General features: G+C 50.0%; 1 protein-coding gene across 3 annotated transcripts in view; it reads left to right on the top strand.

The window, feature by feature from the left end:
* The window catches only part of TNFRSF8 (TNF receptor superfamily member 8), a 69,011-nt gene that overhangs the window by 9,676 nt on the left and 33,543 nt on the right, over positions 1-25,792 (top strand). For all 3 annotated transcript variants that reach the window (XM_022598698.2, XM_089901058.1, XM_089901050.1), the window contains exons 2-4: positions 9,373-9,460; positions 15,924-16,040; positions 24,087-24,239. In XM_022598698.2, the coding sequence (XP_022454406.2) occupies positions 9,373-9,460; positions 15,924-16,040; positions 24,087-24,239 (358 nt within the window). The remainder of the gene's footprint in view (positions 1-9,372; positions 9,461-15,923; positions 16,041-24,086; positions 24,240-25,792) is intronic.

Raw genomic sequence — 25,792 nt, 5'->3', positions numbered from 1 at the left:
TCGGACACTTGCTGCGGCCCCAGGACCTCCAGGAAGGCTATTATCTGAACAACAGGCTCACATGGCTGGCTTGGGGTTTCTCCTGGGCAGGAGGGGCGTCAGTGGGAAGCGAGGAGTAAGAAGTTGCAGAATTTGGGCTCCGAGGCCAGACCTTGGTTTTGTTACTCACCTCCATCCTGTCCATCCCCTCACATTAGCTGCTCTATAACCTTAGTGGCTCCCTACTGCCAAAGGCAGTATTCCCCAAAGTCACTTCCAGGGAATCGTAGTTCCACAAGGAAAGGGCTCTATAGCCAACTAAGTTTGGGAAACAGTTTGTCCCTCTGCTCCCATTTCCCCACCCCGAACCTTCCCTTGGAGAATCAGGCAGCAAGTAAGCAGATAAAAGGTTCTGAGAAACCGCTCAAATGGAACCCAGTGATTCTTTGTGTTTCCTTTCTTGTTTTGCTTGTCACCTGCTGACATCCTGCAGCACCAGTGTTTGCTGGAACGCAGGGTGGGAAACAAGAGTTCAGCCAGTGCAGACTGAGGCCCTGAGTCCTGGGCCTCCTGTCCTTCTGCTTTCACGGTCCAGCCCATCAAGACACTGAATGCCCCACAGCTCTATTCTTGCCGGCCTCTGTACCTTTGCTTCTGCGGAGCTTTCTGTCTGAGATTCCCTCCCCTCAAGAATCCTTCAACAAAACAAAGCAAAACAAAACAAACCCCAAAACGGAAGTTCTCCTCCTCCAAGAACCATCATGAATCCCCCGTTAGTTCTTTTTCTCTGTTTATCTCATGACTCTTATGTTATTCCACTTTGTGCTAGTGATTCGTGTATTTTCCTGATCCCATCTGTGAGGGTCCCCTTCATCATTCATTCCGTGGATTGTTATTTAGTGTCTCCCATGTGCCTGTCCTGGGAGCTGTCTTCACGAAACATCACTGTCTGGAGTTGGCCTCTGTGTCATCCCCAGCACGTAGCACAGGGCCTGGTTCCTGCTGGGCCTTCAGTGAATGAGTGGTAGAGGGGACTCAGGGTTACTCTTTGTCTTCTCAGGAGGGGCCCTGTTTTCTTTTCTTTTTTAAACCCCATATTTGTTTATTTATTTATTTTTGGCTGTGTTGGGTCTTCGTTTCTGTGCGAGGGCTTTCTCTAGTTGTGGCAAGCGGAGGCCACTCTTCATCGTAGTGCGCGGGCCTCTCACTATCGCGGCCTCTCTTGTTGCGGAGCACAGGCTCTAGAGCGCAGGCTCAGTACTTGTGGCTCACGGGCCTAGTTGCTCTGCGGCATGTGGGATCTTCCCAGACCGTGGCACGAACCCATGTCCCCTGCATTAGCAGGCAGATTCTCAACCACTGTGCCACCAGGGAAGCCCTTATTTTCTTATTGTGACTGTCATTACTACAAAATCAGTGGCTTGAAACAACACAGATTATTATCTTTCAGGTCTGTAGTTCATAAGTCCGAAATGGTTGTCCCTGGGCTGGAATCAAGGTGTAGGCGGGGCTGTGCTCCTCTCTGGAGGCTACAGGGGAGAATCCAATCCCTTGTCTTTCTGGCTGCCAGAGGCCACCTGCACTCCTTGGCTCGTGGCCCCTTCCTCCGTCTTCACACCAGCTGCATAGCATCCGTCTGACCCTGCACCCGTCCTGTCTCCTTCTCTGACACTCTGACTCTGACTCTTCAGCCTCCCTCTTTGCATTTTTAAGGACTCTTGTGGTTACATTGTGCCCCCTATAATCCAGGATCATCACCCCTTCTCAAGGTCACCGATTAGCAATTTTAATTCCATCTGTCACCTTAATTCCCCATTGCCATTTAAGTTGACATATGTTCCGGGGTTTAGGGCATGGACATCTTTGGAGGGGGGCTATTCTGCTGTCGACAGACCCCTTCCTTTTTTTGTTTTTGAATTGGTACAATTCTTTTTTTAAAAAATTAATTAATTAATGTTTGGCTGCACTGGGTCTTCGTTTCTGCACGCAGGCTTTCTCTAGTTGTGGCGAGCAGAGGCTACTCTTTGTTACCGTGTGTGGGCGTCTCATTGCGGTGGCTTCTCTTGTTGCAGAGCACGGGCTCTAGGCGCGCAGGCTTCAACAGTTGTGGCACATGGTCTCAGTAGTTGTGGCGTACGGGCTTAGTTGCTCCACGGCATGTGGGATCTTCCTGGACCAGGACTCGAACCCGTGTCCCCTGCATCGGCAGGTGGATTCTTAACCACTGCGCCACCAGGGAAGTCCCACAGAGACCCCTTCTCATCTTCCTCCATCCCACATGGAAGATACTCAGTGAGGATAAACTCATCAACTCTCATAAACTTCATCTCAGAGGAGGTGCTTACCTGTTCCTCCTGCCAGGGGCTCCAGGTTCCTTCCTCTTCCTTCCAGGCTCTTTCTGTGTCTACTGTCTTTGGGTTTTATCTCCAGCTATGAGGCCAGGCTGCATGGAGCCATACACAGTCCCCCTCAGCTTCCTGAAGACCAGAGGTAGGAACTGGATCCCGAACATAGGTGTGATGGCCGTGAGGGATATGGCCAGGACAGGGATACGTTGTGTGTCATGGGTGTGTTTAAGGTCGGGGAGGAGGATGACTTCAGTTTCATGTAGTCTCTTGGTCTGGAGCTCAGGTGAACCCTCAGGGCAGAGGGAGGGTTCAGATCCCCCAGGACTAGGAGATGACAAAGCCCAGCCTGTTGGCAGAATAGCCTAGTGGTTACTTACTAGGTTTCTGTGGCCAGAAACCCGTGAATATGTCACCTTATACGGCAATGAGAACTTTGGAGCTGTGATTAAGGGTACAGACCTTGAGATGGGGAGATTAGCCTGGATTATCCAGGTGGGCCCAATGTCCTCACACGAGTCCTTAAAAGCAGAGAAACTTTCCTGGCTGCATGAAAGAGAGATGACACAAAAGAAGAGGGAGATGTGATAGGAGAAGGACTCTCCCCACTGTTGTGTGCTTTACAGATGGAGGAAGGGGGCCACAAGCCAAGGAATGCGGCAGCCTCTAGAAGCTGGAACGACTTTAGTTGACAGCAAAGCAACGGGACTTCAGTCTTAACCACAAGGAAGTGGATTTTCCCCTAGAGCCTCCAGCAAGGACAGAGCCTTGTCCACATCTTGATTTTCACCTGCTGAGACCTGACCTGGATGGGGGTGATCAGGGAGTGGGGGGCGTGCCTGGGGAAGAGGCATGCATGAATGAGATCTGAAGGATGAGTTGGGATGTGCTGGACCTGGTGGATGGGATGCTCAGGGGAACAGTGTGTACAAGGCTGCTGGAGGGTGCACGTGGGAATGGGAAGAAGGCTGGTGGGAGAGGGCGCCTGAGGTTGCACAGGCCAGATGGGCCAGGGCTGGCCTGGCAGGGTCTCTTGGGCCACTGTCAGGACTTTGGCCTTTATCCATAGTTCGGTTGGAAGCCATCTCCTCATCTTCAACAGGGTGGAGGGGAGGAGGCCAGATCTGTGTTTTGAAAAGATCGCTCTGGCGTCTGCACTGTAAGTGGGATGCTGGGGATGGGTGGATGTGAGGAGACCCTGGCTGGCCATTCTCAAGCCCAGAGGCAGGGAGGTGAGGAAGAGCTGGTGGGTTTGAGAGTAGAGCTGGAGGTTAAACAGATGGGGCTAGGGAAGCAGAGCCTGCTGGATAAGAGCCTGAGCCACATGGCTAAGGCCAAATCCTGTCTCTAACACTGCCTAGCTGTGGGACTTGAGGCAAGTTTCTTAACACCGCCGTGCCTCAGTTTCCCCATCTGTAAAATGGGATAGATGGTAGGTCTAGGTGAAGCCTGGGATTCTGCATTTCTAGCAAGTTCCCAAGTGGTGCCAATGCCACTGGGCTCCGGCACCTCACTGTGAGTAATAGAGGTGCGGGTGGGTTGCGCCTCCCAGCTCTGCCCAGCTCCAGCCCTTGTGGGTATTTTGCATCTGACCTGACTCCTCCATCTCCCGCCCCTGCGCCTCGCCCTCAGCTCTAGGCTCTCGGCTTCTACAGGTGTGGCCTTGCTCCTGTGTCTCTGCAGCTGTGGCCAGGTGGGGCTTTTTTTTTTTTTTTTTTTTTTTTTTGCGGTACACGGGCCTCTCACTGTTGTGGCCTCTCCCATTGCAGAGCACAGGCTCCGGACGCGCAGGCTCAGCGGCCATGGCTCACGGGCCCAGCCGCTCCGCGGCATGTGGGATCTTCCCGGACCAGGGCACGAACCTGTGTCCCCTGCATCGACAGGCAGACTCTCAACCACTGCACCACCAGGGAAGCCCCAGGTGGGGCTTTTTGAAAGTGAAATTTACCAGGTTTTGTAGGGAAAACCAAATCAACCTGAAAATAAGTCTAGAAATGGGAAGGTTTCAGGCCACTCTGTCTTTATCTTGATGCCACTAAGCTTGGACCACAGGCCTCTGGTTACATAGCTCATCACCCTGTGGACAACTTGCTCTGCCTCAAACCTGCCGGGGAACCCCATCCAAAAGCCCCCCCTCCCAGGCCTCGGACTTCCCCCTCCCACTCTCCCCTTTCTGACCCCCCTTCCCTCCCAGGCTGGGGTCAGAGGATGGCCCAGCTGTCTCTCCCCCTTTCCCAGGGGCAGCAGGATTTGATGGGCCATCCAGGGTCTGGGACCACGGCCAGCGGAAACTGGCAGGGCCCTCACAATTCAGAGGCTGCTGTAGACGCCGAGGCTGCTGCTTTCTCTGCCAGGAGCTGGTATGGGTGAAGGGCCCATGTGAGTGGGTAGTAGGAGACCAAGGGGGGTGGAGGCAGTGGGGCAGATGGGGAGATGGCAGAGGGAGGGCAATGAATGGGGCCGGGGGTGAGGGCTGAGCCCGGGTGGGGGCCAGCTTTGGGGGACCACGGACAACGCTGCTAAGGCAAAGCTCAGGGCCCCGGTTCCACCCCTCTCTAGTTTCCGGACTGGGAACACCCTGGGAAGATGGGGTTGCCTCCCCAACTGGAGTGCCGGCCCTGGACGGAGTTCTGGGACCCGTCAGCTCTCCAGCACACAGTAGGTGTTCGGTGTAGCCCTGGAGTGGTCAGGTCAGCTGACTGGACTCAGAGCCTGACCCTCCACAAGGTGTGTGCTCTTGGGCAGACTCTTCACCTCTCCCAGACAGATTTCTGTGCTAATAGGGTCTCACAGGGCTCTTGGGCTCAGTAAGTGCTGTTGTTACTTCTGCAACGTGTGTGCATTGCATTGACCCATTTTCTGGGCGCTTGTAAAGCCATGACATCATAGTCAAAGAAAAGTCCCCAGTGTCTTTTCCAGAGAAGGCCAGTCACAGGGGCCTGGGGATGTCTGGGGTGAGTACTAGGGGATGGGGTGAGCTATGCCCCAGCCTGGACCCCACCTACATCTCTGGGAATGGCTTGGGGGAGGCGGGGTCGGCCCCTCCATGGGGTCGAGGGGGCCAGCCCTTCTCCCATAAGCCCCACCCGGGAACGGAGGCCCCCAAGTTCTCTACTCCCTTCTTGGGGCTCTGATGGGCTTCAGCTGGACATCCTGGCTGAAATCCCACTGTCCCTGGGGACGGTGAGAAGATCGCGCCCCCTGGTGGCAAACTACGGATTTACACAGATTTATTGTTGAAAAGAGTTGCCCTCTCCTTCCTGAGCGCTTAGAATCCTAGGGGGTGCTACTATTTACACATGTGGTTTTGTACAATTGCTTTATTTCGCTCTCTTTATGTATACACTTTATTCTTATCATCTTTTACTGAACCTTTGGCTAGTTAGTTGCAGACATTTTGATCCTTCACCCCTACATATTTCAGCATGTTTCTTCTACAAAAAGGACATCTCTTACATAAACAAGTTTTCAGGCATTCAGCTTGATAGAACATAATCAAATGTAAAGCCCATATTCAAATTTCACCAGTTATCTCAATATTCTCCTTTATAGCATATCCCCCTTCCCAGCCTGATTCAGGATCCAATCCAGACATTGCGTTCAGTTCTCCAGTCTTTAGCCTCCTTTATACTGGAACATTCCACAGCTCTTCCTCGTCTTTCATGCAGTGACATTTTTAGAGTCCAGGCCAGTTGTTTTGTAGAACACCCCTCAGTTTGGGTTTATCTGATGTTTCCTCATGATTTGATTCAGATTGTGGACTTTTGGTAGGTAGACCACCGATGGGATGTGATGTCCTTCTCAGCACATTGGACCTTTCTCATTTTCATGATGGGCAGCCTGTGGCCCAGAAAGGGAGAGAGAACTGGGGACACAGTGAAGTTCAAAATCTCCTGTCTGCGCTTAGTTGCTGTGTGACCTTGGGTGGGTAACTGCACCTCTCTGAGCTGCAGTTTCCTCATCTGTAATGTGGGGTGGTGATCTGGCCCCAAAGGGCTGGGGGTGGCCTAAAGGAGGTGATGTGTGACTCATGGTTGGTGGGGGGGGAGTGATAGGTAATACCATGGGTTCCCTCTTCTTCTCTGCCCCTCCCAGCCCTCCACTGACCCAGGGTGAGGTGGCAGGAGATGAAGGATAAGCATTTGGGCTCCCCTCAGCTGTCCCCTCAGGCCCTGGGAGATTGATCAGGGCCACGTCCCCGTCAGAGTCCACAGCTATCAGTGAGAGGAGTAGGCAGGCCAGGAGGGGAAAACCCAGGCCAAGGGCCCAGAATTTCCCACACAATCAGCAGGCCTAGCAGGGCTGAACCCTCACGCCGCCTGCCCCCAGCCCACCCCAGCCATAGGCTTCCGAGCTCGCATGGTGAGATGCTGCGGGTCAGGGAGAAGCTTGGGTTGTCCTGGCAGGTCTCTGCCCCTAGACAGGCTCTGTTTACTTGAGAAGAATGAGATTCCACTGGAGGGGATGGCTGGGCGCCATTGGCAAACAGACTGTCCTCAAGGCCCCGGGCTCTGGATTACATGAGACGCATAAGTGCTGTGTGACTGGTGTCTGCAAATGTAGGTTATGTTTATCATTTCGAATTTATGTGGCAACATTTCAGATGTGCAGACAAAGAAAAATGAAGAATGTAGTTGACACTCCACGTGTCCACCTTCCAGCCACGCTGACCTCCTTGCTGCTCTCTGCCCATAGCAGACGTATTCGTTTATTATTTTCACAGTTCCCTCGGATGGAGAAAAGACTAGGGAATCCCCTTGGGCCGGCCAGGCCTCTCCCCAGCAGGTAAAGGGCTTCTGCTTTCCTCCCCCAAACCAAGAAAGCCTTTACCTCATTCATCCCATGAGTGGCCACCTCCTGTCTGCCAGGCATCATCTTGGATGCTGAAGACACAGAGGTGGGACACAGCTCCCTCCTCCCCTGTCTCCCCCACTCCCTCCCACTCTCCATTCCTGGAGCTCCCTGTTATGGGTCTTCCCAGAAACCTGCTTCATGCTCCCCTCTCATTCAGCAGGAAGGACAAAGTTCCTTCCCCCAAACTCAGCAGAGACTCTCCTCTCATGAACCAGCCCCTAACAGAGGGGCTTAGCTTTCAAGGAGCCCTGGGAACATTGGGGAGCTTGTTAAAAATGCCTATTCCTTAAAAAAAATGAGTCTTGACTCTACTTCACACCAGGCACCAAAATGAAATCTGAATAGGAAAGGTTAAGTAACACTATCTAGAAGACAATGTAGGAGAATATCTAAATGCATTGGGTGGGCAAATATTGGACATTAAATAGGACATTAACTGTAAAAGTAAAGATTGATACATTAATTGCACTTCATTAGAACTAAGAACCCTGTTCATCACAAGACTCCAGTAAGAAAGTGGAAAGGCAAACCATAAGATGGGAGATGAGGTTTGCAGTGCATATACCCAAAAAGAACTCGTATCCAGAATATATAAAGAATTCCCACGTATCAGGAAGAAAAGTCGGACAATCTAATTTTTAAAAAAATGGGCAAAAGACCTGAATATGCATCTTACAAGAGAGAATATCCAAACAGCTGATAAACATGTGAAAAAGTACCCAACATCATCACTCATCAGAGAAATGCAAATAAAAGATGCAATGAAATTCCACTATATGCTCACCCAAGTTGCTAAAATTAAAAAAAACTGACTATACTAAGTGTTAGCAAAGACGTGGAGCAACTGGAACACACACCCTGCAGTGAAATGTCAATTTGTACAATTTAGAAAACTGTATGGCAAATCAGTCAAAGCCAAGCGTACACATACTTTGACCCTACAATTCCACTCCTAGGTATACATCCAATGGAAATGTGTGCATATGTGCACCAAAACAGGTACAAGAAGGTTCCTAGTGGGATTATTCATAATGATCAAAAAAGTGGAAACAACCCAAAGGTCCATCAAGAGTAGAGTAGAGGGGCTTCCCTCGTTGTGCAGTGGTTGAGAATCTGCCTGCTAATGCAGGGGACACGGGTTCGAGCCCTGGTCTGGGAGGATCCCACATGCCGCGGAGCAACTAGGCCTGTGAGCCACAACTACTGAGCCTGCGCGTCTGGAGCCTGTGCTCCGCAACAAGAGAGGCCGCGATAATGAGAGGCCCGTGCACCGCGATGAAGAGTGACCCCCGCTTGCCGCAACTAGAGAAAGCCCTCGCCCAGAAACGAAGACCCAACACAGCAAAAATTAATTAATTAATTAATAAACTCCAACCCCCAACATCTTCAAAAAAAAAAAAAGAGTAGAGTAGATAAATTGTGCATATTCATGGGATGCAATACTGCAAGGCAGTGAACTTGAATGAATGGCTGCTGTTTGCAACAATGTGGGTGATTCTCACAATAGAATTTTGAGTTAAAAAAGCCAGTTGCCAGGGTGTACGTTTCTATCTAGGTAAAGTTCTAAAGTGGACAAAACAAATCTCTGGTGTAGAAGTCAGGTTAGCGGGGGGGACTTTCGTGGCGGGAAGGGACAGGAGGTGGGTGCTGGGTACTAGTATCTTGTTTCTGGATCTGGGTGCTGGTGGCAGGATGTGTTTATGCTGTAAAAATTCAGTGTGTATATACTTGAGATCTGTGTGCTTTTCTGCATGAGTGCTAGACATCAACAGACAAGTTTACCAGAGATTCTTATTGCTGGGCCCATGCTGGAAGCCAAGTAGGAAGCAAGTGAATTATTCCCAGGGAGAGAGGCTGGGGGCTGGGACCAGGTGGAGGAGGTGGCGATGTTGGTCCGAAGGGGCTGAGAGAATTTGCTGATGGGCTGGGTGTGAGTACTGGAGGAGAGCGTCAAGGGAGATTTCAAGGTTTGGGGCCTGAGTTATGGAAGGCTGGGGTTGCCTCCACCTCCGCTGGGAAGACCAAAGGTGGAGCGGGTTCCAGGAAGTTTCTGTCCTGACTTCTATAACGTGAGGCTCCACCTCAGGCCTGGCCTGATAGCAAGTGGAGACCAGGCCTCCTGGGACCTGAGGGGCAGGACGGACGGTGGGTGTCTGGGACCCTCCTGGACTCACCAGTGTGTTTCACCCTCCAGGGTCGAGTCTCCAAGGATGCCTGTGGAGGGGACTCCAGCCGCTACTACAACGAGGCTGCCGGGAAGTGCTGCTACCGCTGCCCCGAGTGTGAGTAGGGGTGTTGGGAATGGGGACGAGAGGGGAGTTTTGTCCTCAAGTTACAACACTCCTGGGAGATTGGTGAGTGGGAAAGACCAGAGCCAACATCGTCACTGCCATTGGCTACAGGTTTTAATGAATAGCTGCTCTTTGTTGAATACTCCCGGCATATACACTCGTCTGAGGCCTCCCACGCATTGCGTCCTCCCATGGGATCTTCACCATTATCCTTGGTCATTGCCATTTTGCGGATGAGACTTTTAGGGGTGCTGCAAGGTTAAGCAAGTTGCCCAAGGTCACAGAGCTGGGAAATGGGGGAGCCAACTGGGGCTGGAGCCCAGGGTTCTATGACCCCAGAGCCTGGGCTATTGACACCCCCTGACCGCCGCTCATTTCCGGGCCTACGAGCAGTTGGCAAGCCTCATCTTTCCTGCCCTGGGAACTCGTTTGTCCCAGGGCTGCCAGGACTATAGCTCACTTGGGGACCAGTCTCCCTGCCCAGAGCTCGCTTCCTGGAAGGCTCACCTGCTCCCAGCACAATGATGAGCCCCATGAGTAGATGAAGGGCACCAACAGGAAATCCTTCCAGAACAGGCATGGGTCTTGTTCTCCCCACTTTGCAGATGAGGCTCAGGGTCACAAGGTCATGAAGCATCCCCATCCCATGTGGTTGTTATCAAAGTCCCAAGGCACATCCAGTGGCCTTAGCTGCATGGGGCTCAGCTGTGGTCTCTGACCTCCGGGAACAGGGACTCATGGGGGAGGAAAGACATTAGTAATGCCAGCAGAGGGTGTGAGGGAGGACTGCACCTATAGGCTCATCATAACTGCCTCTCGCTTTGAGGACAGCAAGCCACTGGAAGTGGGCAAGGGTCTTCAGGACAGGTAGAGGGCCCAGCATTGCTGTCTGGAGGATGGCGACAGGCCACAATGCACAAGATCGCCAAGGGTATGTGGCCCGAGCTGGGCAGGAACCCTGGTCAGTCTGTTCCTAGACCTGCAGCCTCTTTGCTCCACCATGAGCGCAGACCCAGCCCATGCTCAGGCCACCAAGGACCAAGAGAAATATTTTGGGAAAGAATTTGTTATTTTTTATTTCCAAAAATGATTGTAAGAAGTCATTGTAGGGGAAAAAGTAGAACTTCATTGGACTGTCTCGCTTTTATTTTCTGGTTTAGTGTTGGACTTGAAGTATGTAACAGGTGGGTTCCCATGCTTTTTTAGTGCTTGGGACTTTAGTGCCTTAAGGGCCAGCCACCCACATACCCACCCACCCACGTACCTGCCTGTCTACGTAGCTGTTCTTTCACTCACTCACTAACCTGTCCATCTCTCCCTCCTCCTGCCTCCCATCCCCCTTCCCTTTCTTTCTGCCACCCATCCCCCATACATCTACCCATCTGTCTCAGTCTGCTCAGGCTGCCATAACAAAATACCGCAATACCGCAGACTGGGGGCTTAAACAACACCGCATCTCCCCAGGAGAGCAGCGGTCAGGGTTCCTGAGTGGTGTGGCCCACAGGGCTCTGTGACTTTCCATAGGACCTGCAATCCCAGCCGCAGGGAGAAAGACAGACACTTCCTTCCCATGCCCCCCAGCCCCCCTTGATGCCCGCCTGGCAGGGCTTGATGGGGAGTGGGTGGGGAGAGAGAGGGTGACATCTCAGTCTCAGGCTCCCTCCACTTAGATGCCGTAACTTGGGAAAAGGGGGCTCCCTTCCCCCACATGTTCCGTCTCCAAGGCCCAGTGACCGGGGGTGGCTGAGCGCCCCATGCTGGTGTGGTGGGCGGGGCATTTTGCTGGAGTTTTATTGACCCTGTGCTTCCGGGCATGCAAGAGAGGAAAAATGAAAAACCCACAAAAACCCCTTCCTTTGTCTCTCGGGGAAATTTCTGACATTTTGCCCGCTGTCTGCAATCAGCATTCAGCTGTGTACCGGGGCCGGTTGGTGGAGGAAGGAAACGGGGAGACCTTTGAGATTGAGAAATTAAGATGTCATCAGATCCCTCCTCCCACCCAGGCCTGTTATGCCCTTTCTAACATCCTCAACAGTTGATCCCCAGCCCTCTGCTTACACACCCCCCAGTGACGGGGAGCTCACTTACTGACTCATAACAACAGCAATGGTTATCATTGGTGGAGCATGTGCCACGCCAGCCACAGTGCTGAGGCCTGTAACTATCTTAGCTCATTGAGCCCTGATAGGAAACCCAAAGAGGAAACTTGCACACGGCGGGGATCAGGGATTTGCCCATGGTCACATGCTAGTAAGTGGCTCATGTGGGGCTCAAACATGGCTGTCTAACTAGAATCCTGAGCCCTTCACTCTTATTTGGTACTGACCCCGAGGCATTGCATTTGGAGAGGCAGCAGGACATACCAGTGAAGAGCCTGTGTGCGGGCTACACCCCCTTCCTATTCTGCACCCTCCTTCCTGGATCACCCTACCTTTTGTGCCCACACTCACCCCCCATAGGAGGGGTCTCCCCCGCAGGCGTGGGGGGATGATGTGAAGCCAGGCCTGGTGTTAGGCAGAGAGCACGGTTTGTTTGGGGCCAGGCGGGTGTACCCCATCTTGTCCTGGGGGAGCTGAGGGTTTCTCCAAGGAGGAAGCGGAGGCCTCCCCTGCCCTCCCTGCTCTGGCTGAGCTCGGCTGGTCCACAGTTCCCTCCCCATTTGCACTCCTTCTTCAGGGCAACAGGGGGGACACTCGACAAACATCTTTCAGCCCCAATTCCAAAGCACAAGAAGAAAGCATCTGATGGCTCCGAAAAGTCCAGATGTCCACTTCTGCTCTGGTTCCCCAAGGCGAGGACTGCCCTGGACCACTGCTAGTGGGGCGGGGGCGGGGGGAATGAGGGCATTTCTCCAAGAAGGGCAGCCTGTGGGCTGAAAAGTCCTTCCAAAATACGTCTGCTGCAACAGGCAGTTAGCATCTGGGAACCATGAGAACACACTCCTGGGGGACCTGACCTTGTCGGAAAATGCAGGGGAGACTTCCTTGAGGAGGTGGCATCCAAAGGTATCCTGAGGACAAGCAGGGGTTGGCCAGGCCAAGGTGGGGAGGAGGTGTGCTCTGGTTAGAGGACACAGAATACGCCAAGGCCTGGAGTGGGCAAGGATGGGCATTCAAGACCTGGGAGGGGCTCCATTTGGCGGAAGCAAAAGGGGTGAAGGGGGTTGGGGAAAGGCAGGGCGGAGGGGCTGGCGGCCCAGACTCAACGAAGAGCAGTTCTGCCCGTGGGAGTTTCGGGGGCCAAAGCAGCTGGCGCCGGCCTGCCTGATGCTGAGGCAGAGGTGAGAGGTGGTGATCGGAAAGTGAGGACGAACTGTGAGAACATCTGGAGTCAGAAAGGCGCTGAGCGGAGACTGGGAGGATCAGGACAGAGGGACACTTGGGAACCAGTTCTCAGAACCAGCACAACCCCTGAGGCTTTCTTAACCATTTCGTTTCTGATTCTGAAAGTGGTGCTCAGGGGAGAAGATCTACGTGAAAGTTGGGAAAAGAAGAAACTAGCAGTCAATAAACACTCATCATTTTTCTGCTCCCTCTACTCCAGGGCCCGTGGCCTTTCTGTCCTCTGCACAAGCCACGCCTTTTCCTCCCCTAGGGCCTTTGCACTGGCCTTTACCTCTGCCTGGAATGCTCCCAGCCCACCCCCACCCCTGCCCCTGCACAGCTGCATCCTTCAGTCCTTTGGGACTCAGTAGGCCCCCCCCATCCCCCGCTGTCTCACTCTGTCACTCCACTCTCCACTGCTTTCCTCTCCCTGAGCTCCTGCTGTATGTTCTTTGGAGTCTGTCTCTGAAGTCTGAACCCACTTGCTAATTTCTTTTTTTTAATATTTATTTATTTGGTTGCGTTGGATCTTAGTTGCCGCATGCGGGATCTGTTTTTAGTTGCGGCATGCGAACTCCTAGTTGCGGCACGTGGGATCTAGTTCCCCGACCAGAGATCGAACCCCGGGCCGCCTGCATTGGGAGCACGGACTCTTAGTCACTGGACCACCAGGGAAGTCCCGCTAATTTCTTTCTTTACGTGCTGTCTCTTTCCCAGGCTAGAGTGTCAGTTCCATGAGGGCAGGGACCTCACCTTCAATCTCTTAAATCAGTGCTTGGGGGCGTCCCTGGTGGTCCAGTGGTTAGGACACCGCACTTCCACTGCAGGGGGCATGGGTTCGGTCCTTGGTCGGGGAACTAAGATCCCACATGCTGCAGCATGGCCAAATAAATAAATAAAAATAAATCAGTCCCTGGCGCGAAGTTGGTGGTAAGTGTGAGTCTAGTGAGTCAGACTGACCCCCAACTCAGTTACTCTGAACCTGTGAGTGTGTATCCTGCAACAGAGGGTTTTCTAAAGTTCACGCCAGAACAGCCCCTGGTGCTGAGAGGCGATTTTAAAGGGACCCAGGAGGGGAATCTGGAAAGGATCAGGTGATCAGGAAAGTTCCATGGTGGGGGGGTGGTTTCAGCCGGACCTGGCTAGATACGAAGGTTCCCTGGGGTGGAAATGGAGATGGAGGGGGTATCTCTCATATCAGTTTCCTAGGCTGCCATTAACAAAGTACCACAAACTGAGTGGCTTCAACACCAGCAATTCATTTTCTCACAGTTCTGGAGGCTAGAAGTCCAGGATCAATGTGTTGGCAGGGCTGTGCTTCCTCTGATGTCTCCAAGGAAGGTTCTGACCTCTCTCCCAGCTTCTGGTGGTTCCTTGGCTTGTGGCAGCATACCTCCACTCTTCATGTGGGCATCTTCCTGTGTGCATATCTGTCTCTATATCCAAAATTTCCCCCTTTTTCTAAGGACACCAGTCATACGGAATGAGGGCCCACCCTAACGACTTCATGTTAACTTGATGACCTCTGTAGGGGCCCTGTCTTCAGATAAGATCACATTCTGAGATACTGGAGGGTTAGGACTTCACTTTTTTGGGGGGGGGCATAATTCAACCCATAACAACATTCCAGGACATCTGAGGAGTGCTAGAGAAAAGATGGGAGAGGCCCAGGCTGGCTGGGGTACAGAGTACATGAAGCAAATGAGGTACGATGACGCCAGACCAGGAGTCCGCAGACAAGAGTGAGGCCTGGGAGTGCCAGGCTGAGGAGTCTGTGTTGCTTAGGTTGTCAGAACATGTATTAATCAAATACGTGCCACCCCTGTGACGGGGACTCATTGGTGAGCAGACACAGAAAGATCCATCCTTGAGGAGCTGACACTCATGTGGGAAATCCAGACACTAAGTTTATCCTCTAAATAAATATGGAACTACAACAGAGTTAGGTGTAAGAGGGCAAGGTATGTGGGTCTCTGACGGTTTATAACAGGGGTCCTGTCCAAGTTGCTGAGGAAGTGATGCCTTGACTATGATGTGAAGGCTGAGTGGGAGTTTACTAGGGGAAAGAGGGGAAAAGCAGTCCTGGCAGAGGACCAGCTTGTGCAAAGGCCCTGGGGCAGAAGGGAGCATGGCCACCTTGGGGAACAGGGGGACTCCAGTGTGGCTAGAGAATAGAGCCAGGGGTATATGAGTGGGCATTGACCATGGTAAGGACCTAGACCTCTATCCTGGGAGCCATGAGAAGTCTTTGAAAGTTTTCAGCAAGGAGTGGTGGGTCAGATTTACCTCTCTGAAAGCCCACTGGGGAACTACTGAAATTTCCTGAGCTAGAGGGTGTGTACCATCAAGCTAGTACTTTTGAGAGGTTCTTGCATGTTATTCTAGAGCAGGGACTCTTACCTGTGGTCCATGGACTCCCAAGGGTCCGTGAGTAGATTTCAGGGAAGCCATGAACCTGACTGAGTTCACTTATTTTCATTCGCCTCTAACAAAAATTCCCTTTATGAATTCCTTCCATTATGAATTAAGGCAACAAAGCACAGCAGTACTAGCAGAACCTACAGCTTTTCCATCAGTAGAAGCCAGGTGTTCTCATATTACATTACAACTGCCGCAGACATCATAAGACCTTGTTCATTTTCATCACTACTTTGAAACTATGGCAGTTATTAGATCTTATTTAATGAGTTTACAAAGAATCACATGTATTACATCTTAAATTATTTTGTTTAACGCTTTGATAACTGTATGCCAACATAGCTGGTTCCTTCGTAATCCTAAGTGCTTTATTTTGTGCACTTGAAAACGTGATTCCTTGCAGGGTCCACAGGCTCTCCCAGAATGACTAGGGGACACGAGAAATGTTGAGATCGGCTGGTCTAGATTCCTTTGGTTGTAACGAACAGCAGCCTAACTCAGGCCTAAACAAGACAAAAGGGAAATAATTGAGTCAATAACAGAGTAGTCCATGGTGCCATAACTCAGGTTTGAATGATGTCCTCAGGAGTTCGTTTCTCTCCACCTCTGTCACCTCTGAGTCACCTCTTTCTGAGGCAGGCCCTGCCCACACCCCAGCAGCAATGACCCTCCAAGGTGGCCTGACCTGGAGCTTCTCTGCTTCTCTTCCCCAGGGCGTTCCCTGAAGGAGCTGTGCCCTGAGGGGCCCAATGACTGCAGGAAGCAGTGTGATCCCGACTACTACTTGGACAGAAATGGCCGCTGCACAGCCTGTGTGAGCTGTTCTGGAGGTAAGGGCTGTGTCTCTCTTCCGGGGGCTCCTTCCAGGGAGGATGGGGAGCCTCGAGGGGGTGGGAAGGCAGCGGAGGCGGAGAATCTGAAAGGTGGGGCGGATCAAGATTTGGTGTCTTGGGGCTTCCCTGGTGGCGCAGTGGTTGAGAGTCCGCCTGCCGATGCAGGGGACGCAGGTTCGTGTCCCGGTCCGGGAGGATCCCGCATCCCGCAGAGCGGCTGGGCCCGTGAGCCGTGGCCGCTGAGCCTGCGCGTCTGGAGCCTGTGCTCCGCAACGGGAGAGGCCACAACAGTGAGAGGCCCGCGTACTGCAAAAAAAAAAAAGAGAAAGATTTGGTGTCTGTACTCTGAATCAGCCCCCTGGTGCCTCAGTTTACCCCCTCTGGATTTGTGAATTGATATCAACCATGATCTTTTGCATCCACACTTTTTTTTTTTTTTTTCGTTTTTGGCCACGCCGTGTGGCTTGTGGGATCTCAGTTTCCTGACCAGGGATTGAACCCAGGCCCTTGGCATTGAAAGTGCTGAGTCCTAACCACTGGACCGCCAGGGAATTCCCTGCATCCATACTTTTTAGAGAGACTTAGTTACCATGTTTCCTCAAGGGAGGGACTCATACTTATGTATTACGTTTACTTTTTAAAAAATAATTAATTAATTAAACATTTTCGGCTGTGTTGGGTCTTCGCTGCTGCGCACGGGCTTTCTCTAGTTGCGGCGAGCGGGGGCTACTCTTGGTTGCGGTGCGTGGGCTTCTCACTGTGGTGGCCTCTCGTTGCGGAGCACAGGCTCTAGGCGTGCAGGCTCAGTAGTTGCGGCATGTGGTCCTAGTAGTTGTGGCTCGTGGGCTCTAGAGCGCAGGCTCAGTAGTTGTGGTGCACGGGCTTCGTTGCTCCGTGGCATGTGGGGTCTTCCCGGACCAGAGATCTCACCCGTGTCCCCTGCATTGGCAGGCAGATTCTTAACCACTGCACCCCCAGGGAAGTCCCACGTATTAAGTTTAATCTTTGCTAAACCCCTAGGGGAAGATTCTTTTCTTATCCCAGCTTTACAGTGAGGAAACTGAGGTTTAGGGAAGTTAAGGGCCTTTCCAAAATTACAATGTTGTGGTAATTTGCAGCACTAGAGTTTTAGCTGCTGGTTGGACACCAAGGGCTGTGTTCTTTCCCTAAGACCACAGTGCTTCCAGGAGAACTTCTTCAGTGCGTGCTTTCTTTGTTAATTTCTTATTGTGGGTAGTGAATATGGTTTCTGTGCTATCTTGCGTTTGTTGGGTTTTTTGGGGGGTGAGGTGGGGAAATTTGTTGAGATTTCTTGTGGCCTAATACATTTTCATGCTTTTCAGTATGTTTAGTGTGTTTGGGGGGAAAAATGTGTAGTCTGCTTGTTGTGTACAAAATTCCATGTATACGTATCTGATCAAGCTTGTTAATTATGTTATTTTAATAATATGCATCCTTATTTATTTTGTCACCTTCACAGAGGTTGGTTTCTGAGATAGACATGTTAAAATCTATCTCCCAATATGCTTGATTTTCATCAGATTTTCATTGTGTTCTAGTTTTGCTTTATCCATGTCAAAGCTATGTTATTAGGTACAATGTTGATGAGTATCATTGCTATCTTGGTGGGCTGGACGTTTTATCAACATGAAATACACCTCTTTGTTTCTTATAATGTGTTTGCCTTAATTCCATTTTTGTTTGATATTAATATTGCCATTCTTGTTTATGTTAGCATTTCTCTGGTGTGTCTTTAAAAAATTTTAAATTAACGACCACATTTTATTAAACAAAAGTTATATGCGTCCATCATAAAAATTCAAGCAATACACAAGTGTAAGGAAGAAAGTCAACTCTGCCCCTCCCCCAACAGTGGGTGACTGACACCTCTCTGTCCCTCTCTATAGAGAGAAGAATGGGTAGGTTAGTAGCCAGACAGACTATACACACATAGAAAGAAGGAATCTTTAAGAGGATGGGATCCTACTATTTATGGCGTGAAAATGATTATAGTTAACTTTATTCAAATATATCAGAGGAAGAAGGAGCCAAAGTGAAGAAGCTAAACTATCACAAGAGACAGTAGTTCCTAAAAAAAAAACAACCCTCTGAAATTAACAAAAGAGGTGATGAAAATCAATAAGCGGCTAGGAATGATTTAAGGAATGACTTGACTCTTCTGGTACAGTCATAGTCTACTTGTTTCAATTTTGGGGTAGCAGAGAGTTGCTTGACTCCCTGTAATGAAAAATGAACGGCTCGGGCTTCCCTGGTGGCGCAGTGGTTGAGAGTCCGCCTGCTGACGCAGGGGACGCGGGTTCGTGTCCCGGTCCGGGAAGATCCCACATGCCGCGGAGCGGCTGGGCCCGTGAGCCACGGCCGCTGAGCCTGCGCGTCCGGAGCCTGTGCTCCGCAACGGGAGAGGCCACAACAGTGAGAGGCCCGTGTACCGCAAAAAAAAAAAAAAAAAAAGAATGGCTCGCTGGCCTCCCCATCCTCTTCCTGACTTTTATTGCTTACATTATTTTTGCTTCGTCATAGTCTATGATGTTTATCATCTTTTCTGTAGCCCTAAGTCCCTTGGCATGTTAGCTTTACTTTGCTATTTAAATTCATTCATTGTGCCCTATGAGTCCATTTATCACAGCTTCTCATTCCTGAATCTTTCATTTTGATTTGTCACTCGATTGGTTAGGTTTCACTGTCATGTGGACTTTTCAGGGAGGACTCATCTTTGCACCTTCCTTCACTTTTTTCATGTTTGAGAATATTTGTTGCTTTTAAACTGGAATGACAACTTGGGCGGGTATAATATTATTCCTGGGACATGTTTTCTCTAGAACTTGGTAGGCATTGGTGCACTGTCTTCTCGTGATGGATATTGCTGTGGAGGAGTCTGCAGTCAGCTTCTTTCCCCCTCTTTGTAGGTGACTGCAAGAATCATTCTTTCTCTAGTCTTAAGGACCAAAAACTTAACCAGAATATGACTTGATATTAATTGTTTGGAAACAAATCTCCCTGGTATCTGGTATGTCTTTTCTATCTGCAGATTTAGTTCTTCCTTCATTTCAGGGGAACTGACATGGATTTTATCTCTGCTAAACAGTTGTATCTCAGTGTCAACTTGATGGATACCAATTATTCTTATGTTTGATTGTCTTTGCCTCTCCTCCTTGTCTATCATCTTCATTAATTGCATTAATATCTGTCTTTTTACCTTGCATTCACCGGTATTTTCTCAATCTTTTCTTCATGCCATTAACTCAATTTTCTGTCTAATCTTTTTTGTTTCTTGCTGCCCAGGGCAAGACAGAGCCCCCAGAACACTGGTAGTTCACTTACTGAATTTCTAATTATGGTGTTGTGCATCTCAGTTTGTTTTCTTTTGCTCTGCAGTCTTCCTTCTTATCTCATCCTTTTAAAACATCATCTTTTTTTTGAGCTCTTCCTTTATTGAATTACTATTCTTATTAAGTTCCATTTATAGTGTGAAGCACTCCTGGGATTGCTTGTTAGTTGCAGACTGGGTTCTTTGTCCTTGCAAACTATATTCCTATCTTTTTTAGATCTTTCTCTTGTTCTTGTCTTCCCTCCTCCCTCCCTTCCATCTTTCCTGCTATAGCATGTTTGCACCATCGCCTTCTTATACTTTTCCTTCTTGCTTGAGCTTAGCCGGGGCAGCAGCTCTGTCCCTGATACAGTGTGAGGGATTTCTCCTTCACACTTGCCCCATCTCACTGGCCTTGAGTTCGTCTTCCCAGCTCAGAGCATCAACTGGGGATTCTCAGGGTTACTTTTTTTTTTTTTTGGCTGTGCAGCGGGGCTTGCGAGGTCTTAGTTCCTCAACGAGGGATTGAACCTGGGCCACGGCAGTGAAAGCAATGAGTCCTAATCCCTGGATCACCAGGGAATTCCCAAGAATTACTTTAAAAAAAAATTGTGGTAAAATATACGTAACATAAAATTTATTATTTTAACCATTTAAAAATGTACTGTTCAGTGGCATGAAGTACACTCATATTTTTGGGTCACCATCACCATCATCCAGCTCCAGAACTTTTTCATCTTCCCCAATTGAAACTCTCTCCCCATCAAACACTAGTTCCTCACCGCTCCCCGCACCCTCACCCCAAGCCTCTGGCAACTACCATTCTATTCTCTGTCTCTATGAATTTGACTACTCTAGGATGTTCATAGAAGTGAAATCATACAATATTTATCCTTTTGTGACTTGTTTCACTTAGCGTAATATCTTCAAGGTGCATCTATGTTGTAGCATGTGTCAGAATTTCCTTCCTTCTTAAGGCTGAATGGTAGTCCATTGGATGGATCTACCACATTTTGTTTACCCGTTGATGTCCATGGACACTTGGGTTGTTTACACCTTTTAGCTATTGTGAATATTGTTGCTATGAACATAGCTGTACAAATAGCTGTTCAAGTCCCTGCTCTCAATTCTTTACCCACTCAGCAGTGGAATTGCTGGATCACGTGGGAATTCTATGTTTAATTTCTTGAGGAATCCTGACTGTTACCTTTGAAACTCGTTTTAGGAGCCTGAGGGCGGCCTGGGTGGGGGTCAGAGAGCAGCCAGAGATGGGTGTTGTCATGGTGGCGGGGCTCTGCCTTCTCTTCTGTCAGATGGTCTTTACCAAGCTCCTGCTGCCTAGGAAGGGGTGCCCCCCACTCCTGGAGCTTCTGCTCATTCCCCCAGCTAGGGAATTGGCAAGTCCACGCAGTCTATTTTTTTTTTTTTTTTTTTTTGCGGTACGCGGGCCTCTCACTGTTGTGGCCTCTCCCGTTGCGGAGCACAGGCCCCGGATGCGCAGGCTCAGCGGCCGTGGCTCACGGGCCCAGCCGCTCCGCGGCATGTGGGATCTTCCCGGACCAGGGCACGAACCCGTGTCCCCCGCATCGGCAGGCGGACTCTCAACCACTGCGCCACCAGGGAAGCCCCACACAGTCTTTTCTGCCTCTGCCCAGGCCTTTGATATTACATGCAGGCAGCTACTCAGAGTGTTTTTTTCTTGAGTTTTCCGTGGATGTCTACTCACTGTCTTTAGGTGGAGTCTCCAGATTTTTGAAAATTATCAGGATTTTATTCTCTCCTCAGTACAGCTTCTACGCTGCAGGTGAGAGTGAGGGGCTGTACCAGGGTCACTACAACAAGGAAGAGAGAGGAGAGGGTCCTGAGACGGTTTTAGGAGCCAGGCATAGGAGTGTGTGTGTGTGTGTCTGTGTGTCTTTTAATCATTGCTGCCCACACCCCATTGGCCAGAACCAAGTCACATGACCGCCTATCCATCTGCAAGGGAGGCTGGGAAATGTAGTCTTCCTCTGAGTCCATTTGACACAGGATTTGGGGAACGCATCGCTGTGCTCCAGGGGATTCCTTCTCATAGCTGCAATTTCCTTTTGCATCTCTGAGGATATTAATTATACTGATTCCAAAGGCTTGTCCTGTTTTCTCTTTTATCTGTTTTCTTGAGCGTTAGTTCTGTTTGAGTTTGGGGCTCTTTTTTCTTGGTGCTGGTTTCTTCTGGTCTTTGGTGACTTCGAGTTCTGCACGTGGGATCTGATGACTGGGGTAGGGTGGGGGTCTGCGAGTGGGGCTTATGCAATCCACCTCCGGGGACTGCGAGGATGAGCGGGTGGGGTGGAGGTGCCGGGCAGGGTCTATCAGAGGCTGGTCCTCTGGGTCTGCAGGGTCCGTTCCTTCCCCCTCGGCTGACCTGCCCGGGGGCGCCGCCCAGCTCACCTCACCCGAGTATCCTTGGAGAGACGCTTGGCTTCTAGCTCTGTGGTGTGACTGGATGAGGAATGTGGGGCGAGGGACCCACCTGGGTGCTTCTGCGGCACTCCTTGTGGGATTCCCTCCCGCTTGCCCCTACCATTCACCCACTTGGAGACAAGCACCCAGAGCCTCTCCTAGCATAATCAGTCGTATGGGGTACGTTTTGGATTGTGGTCTCCTTCCATCCAATTCCATCTGCCCTCCATATTTAAGAAGTCTTCATCATTTCTGGTTGACCAAAAATGCCCTTTCTTGTTTACCCAGGGATATTTGCATTCTTCAATTATTATTTTTACCAGTGATTTTTTTTTTTAAAGATAAAATTCATCATTTAAAGTGTACAGTGCTGTGTGGGACTTCCCTGGTGGTGCAGTGGTTAAGAATCCGCCTGCCAATGCAGGGGACACGGGTTCGAGCCCTGGTCCGGGAAGATCCCACATACCGCGGAGCAACTAAGCCCGTACGCCACAATTACTGAGCCTGCGCTCTAGAGCCCGCGAGCCACAACTACTGAGCCCACGTGCCACAACTACTGAAGCCCGCGTGCCTAGAGCCTGTGCTCCACAACAAGAGAAGCCACGACAATGAGAAGCCCGCGCACCGCATAGCCCCTGCTCGCTGCAACTAGAGAAAGCCCACGCGCAGCAACGAAGACCCAACACAGCCGAAAATAAATAAATAAATACATTTATTAAAAAATAAATAAAGTGTACAGCACTGTGGTTTTATTATATTCACGATGTGCAACCACCACCACTATCTAATAAAAAGAAACCCCCTTAGCTCCCAATTCTCCCCTCCTTCCATCCCCTGGCAATCACTAATCTACTTTCTGTCTCTACTCTGGACATTTCATATAAATGGACTCATGCAGTATGTGGCTTTTAGTGTCTGCCTTCTTTCACTTTATGTAGTGCTTTCAAGGTTCATTCATGTTGTAGTGTGTATCAGTACTTCATTCCTTTTTATGGCTGAATAATATTGTGTTATATGGATATAACACATTTTGTTTATCCATTTATCAGTTGATGGACATTGGTGTCGTTTCTACTTTTTGGCTATTATGAATCATGCTGGAATGAATATGCATGTACACGTTTTTGTGTGGACATATGTTTTCAGTTGTCTTGGGTATGTACCTAAGAGTGGAATTGCTGGATCATGTAGTAAATCTACGTTTAACTTTTTGAGGAACTGCGAGACTGCCTTCCACAGCTCTGTCCTACTTTATATTCCCGCTAGCATTCTATGAGGATTCCAATTTCTCCATATCCTCGCCAACACTTGTCATTGTCTGTCTTTTTTATTCCATCCACCCTAGTGGATATGGCGTGGTCTGTCATAGTGGTTTTGGTTTGATGACTCATAGATGGCTCTGATGACTAATGACATTGAGCATCTTTTCATATGCTTACTGGCCGTTTGTATATCTTCTCTGGAGAAAAGTCTTCTTAAATCCTTTGCCCATTTAAAAAAAAACCCCAAAATTTAATAGACTTTTTTTTAGAGCAGTTTTCAGTTTATAGAAAAACCGAGCAGAAAGTACAGAGATTTCCCATATGCTGCTCTCCTCACACTTTTCCCCAGTATTAACATCTTGCATTAGTGTGGTACATTGTTACAGCTGATGAGCCAATATTGGTGCATTATTAACTAAAGTTCATAGTTTACACTAAGGGTCACTCTTTGTGTTGTATGTGCTATGATTTTTGACAGATGTGTAATGTCATTTATCCACTATTGCACTATCATACAGAATAATTTCACAGCTTTAAGAATTTTCTGTGCTCTGCCCATTCATCTTCCCCTCCCCCACCCCCTACCAAACCCTGGCAACCACTGATCTTTTTACTGTCTCTGTAGTTTTGTCTTTTCCCGAAGGTCATGTAGTTGGAATCACAGTATGTAGCTTTTCCAACTGGCTGCTTTCACTGAGAAGTTTGCACTTAATGCTCCTCCATGTCTTTTTTGCCCATTTTAATATTGGGACATTCACTTCTTTTTAATACCATTTTAGTCATCTCCAGGGATGCAGGCTGGGAGGTGGAGGCTGCCTCATGGACCCCGCCTGCCCTCTAGTCCTCACATCAGGAACACTCTGGAAGGAAGGGCTGGGCATACCAGCTGCCCTGCCCAACAGAATGCCATAGCAGCATCCTCCCTCATGTGCTGGACTGTCCCTGGGACTTTTCTGAGTCCCTTCCCTCGCCCTCCCTCTGTCCCCGGTGACCCTTCTCTGTGTCCCTTAGATGACCTCGTGGAGAAGAAGCCATGCTCATGGAACTCTACCCGCGTCTGCGAGTGCCGGACTGGCATGTTCTGTGGCACATCAGTCATCAACTCCTGTGCCCGCTGCCTCCCTCACTCCGTCTGCCCAACAGGGATGGTTGTCAAGTTCCAGGGTGAGTATCCCCACCCAGGACCACGATCTGTGCCAATGATTCCCCCCCGCAGACCTCCCAACGACTCTCCACCTCCCACCTCCTCCTTCCTGTTGGACAGATCACATCTCCTATCACGATGATGCCAGGGATGCAAACGGAGGCCCCTGCTGCCCCTTCCCTGCACCTCAGTTCCCAGGCTCAGAGAGTCCCAGGCACCGCCCTGGCTGGAAGAGGTCTTGGGTTGGTTTGAGGATCAGGGTAGAAATTCTTTAATGCCTGATAAAAAGAAAGAAGCCTGAAGTTTCTGTCCTGGGAGTTTCCTGGAAGATGAGGGCTGGTTTCCCATTTTGGTCCAGGGATGAACCATGCTTCTCACTCTACCACGCATTCACCATGCTGTTTGCTCTTTCTGGGACACCCTTCCTTCCCCGTTCACTCAGTCAACTCTGCTTTCAGCTCTCTGTCCAAACATCTCCTCCCGACCTCTCCCAGGTCACTTCTCGACATGGAGGCGAACGCTTGTGTCTGTCTCGGTGCTTGTACCCCTCCCTAGGCCGTAGCTTCGTGAGGGCCACGGTCATCTCCCCGCTGCCTAATTAGACACCTGGCACAGAATCTGCTCTTCAGAGATATGTGTTGAATGATGTGACAGGGAGATCAGAGCTGGGGGTGGTGGGGTTCAGATCTGGCCGAATTCTCTCTGGTCACACAGAACCCTCAGCGGAGGGACCCTCAGAAGCCCACCACCCACAAGCAGGGGCAGGTGGTGGCGTGGAAAGGGCTCTGGATTGGACATCAGGTACCTGGGGTTTTGTACAGCTTTGCCTCGTGGGGCGTGTTCCCAGTCCTCTCTGGGCCTCAGTATTCCCATCTGTAAAATGCAGAGGTGTGACTAGAAGGCCTTGCATGGGGGCTTTTCAGCTCAGAAACTCTTGTGTCTAAGAAAAGTAGCCTTGAGTTCTGTTGCTCCAGCCTGTGGACCAGCTCTGGCTGGCTAAGCGCTCTCGACGGTGTTCCTGCACCTGCCACACGGTGGCGCCAGAGGCCTCTCTTTGCTGCCCCCAGACCTGCTGCCCGAGGCGGTGCCACGGGCCACGCTTAAAATGTGGCCAGTTGCACCGATATGTGCTGTCAGTATAGAATATGCCCCCGATTTCAAATACTTAGTATAGGAAAAGAATGTAAAACATCTCATTAATTATTTTTTATGTTGATTACCTATTGGCATAATATTTTAGATATATTGGGTTAAATAAACGTATTGCGTAATTTCACTTGTTTCTTTTTTACTTTTTAAAATGTGGCTACTAGAAAATTTAAAACGATGACATGTGATTGACATATTTTATTGGACAGCACTGCTTTTTTTTTTTTTTTTTTTTTTTTTTTTTAGCACTGCTTTAGAAGTGCTCCGACCTTTGGCCGCGAAAGCCTGGCTAACTTCTAGATTCCTCTGTGGGACTTCCCACTGAGCAACTCGCAGGACCTCAGTCTCTTCCGCTGTAGAATGGAAAGTAGTTTCTGTCTCAGATCAAGCTTATGGCTAAGCCTTACACTAAGACCTTGCATAG

This window comes from Delphinapterus leucas, chromosome 1 (genome assembly GCF_059928025.1).
Source record: "Delphinapterus leucas isolate spDelLeu-1000000601 "Yukka" chromosome 1, BTC_Dleu_Yukka2, whole genome shotgun sequence".
NCBI classification, from domain to species: Eukaryota; Metazoa; Chordata; class Mammalia; order Artiodactyla; family Monodontidae; genus Delphinapterus; species Delphinapterus leucas.
The sequence above is the reverse complement of the archived record's forward strand: the minus strand, read 5'-3'. Positions and strand labels throughout refer to the sequence as shown.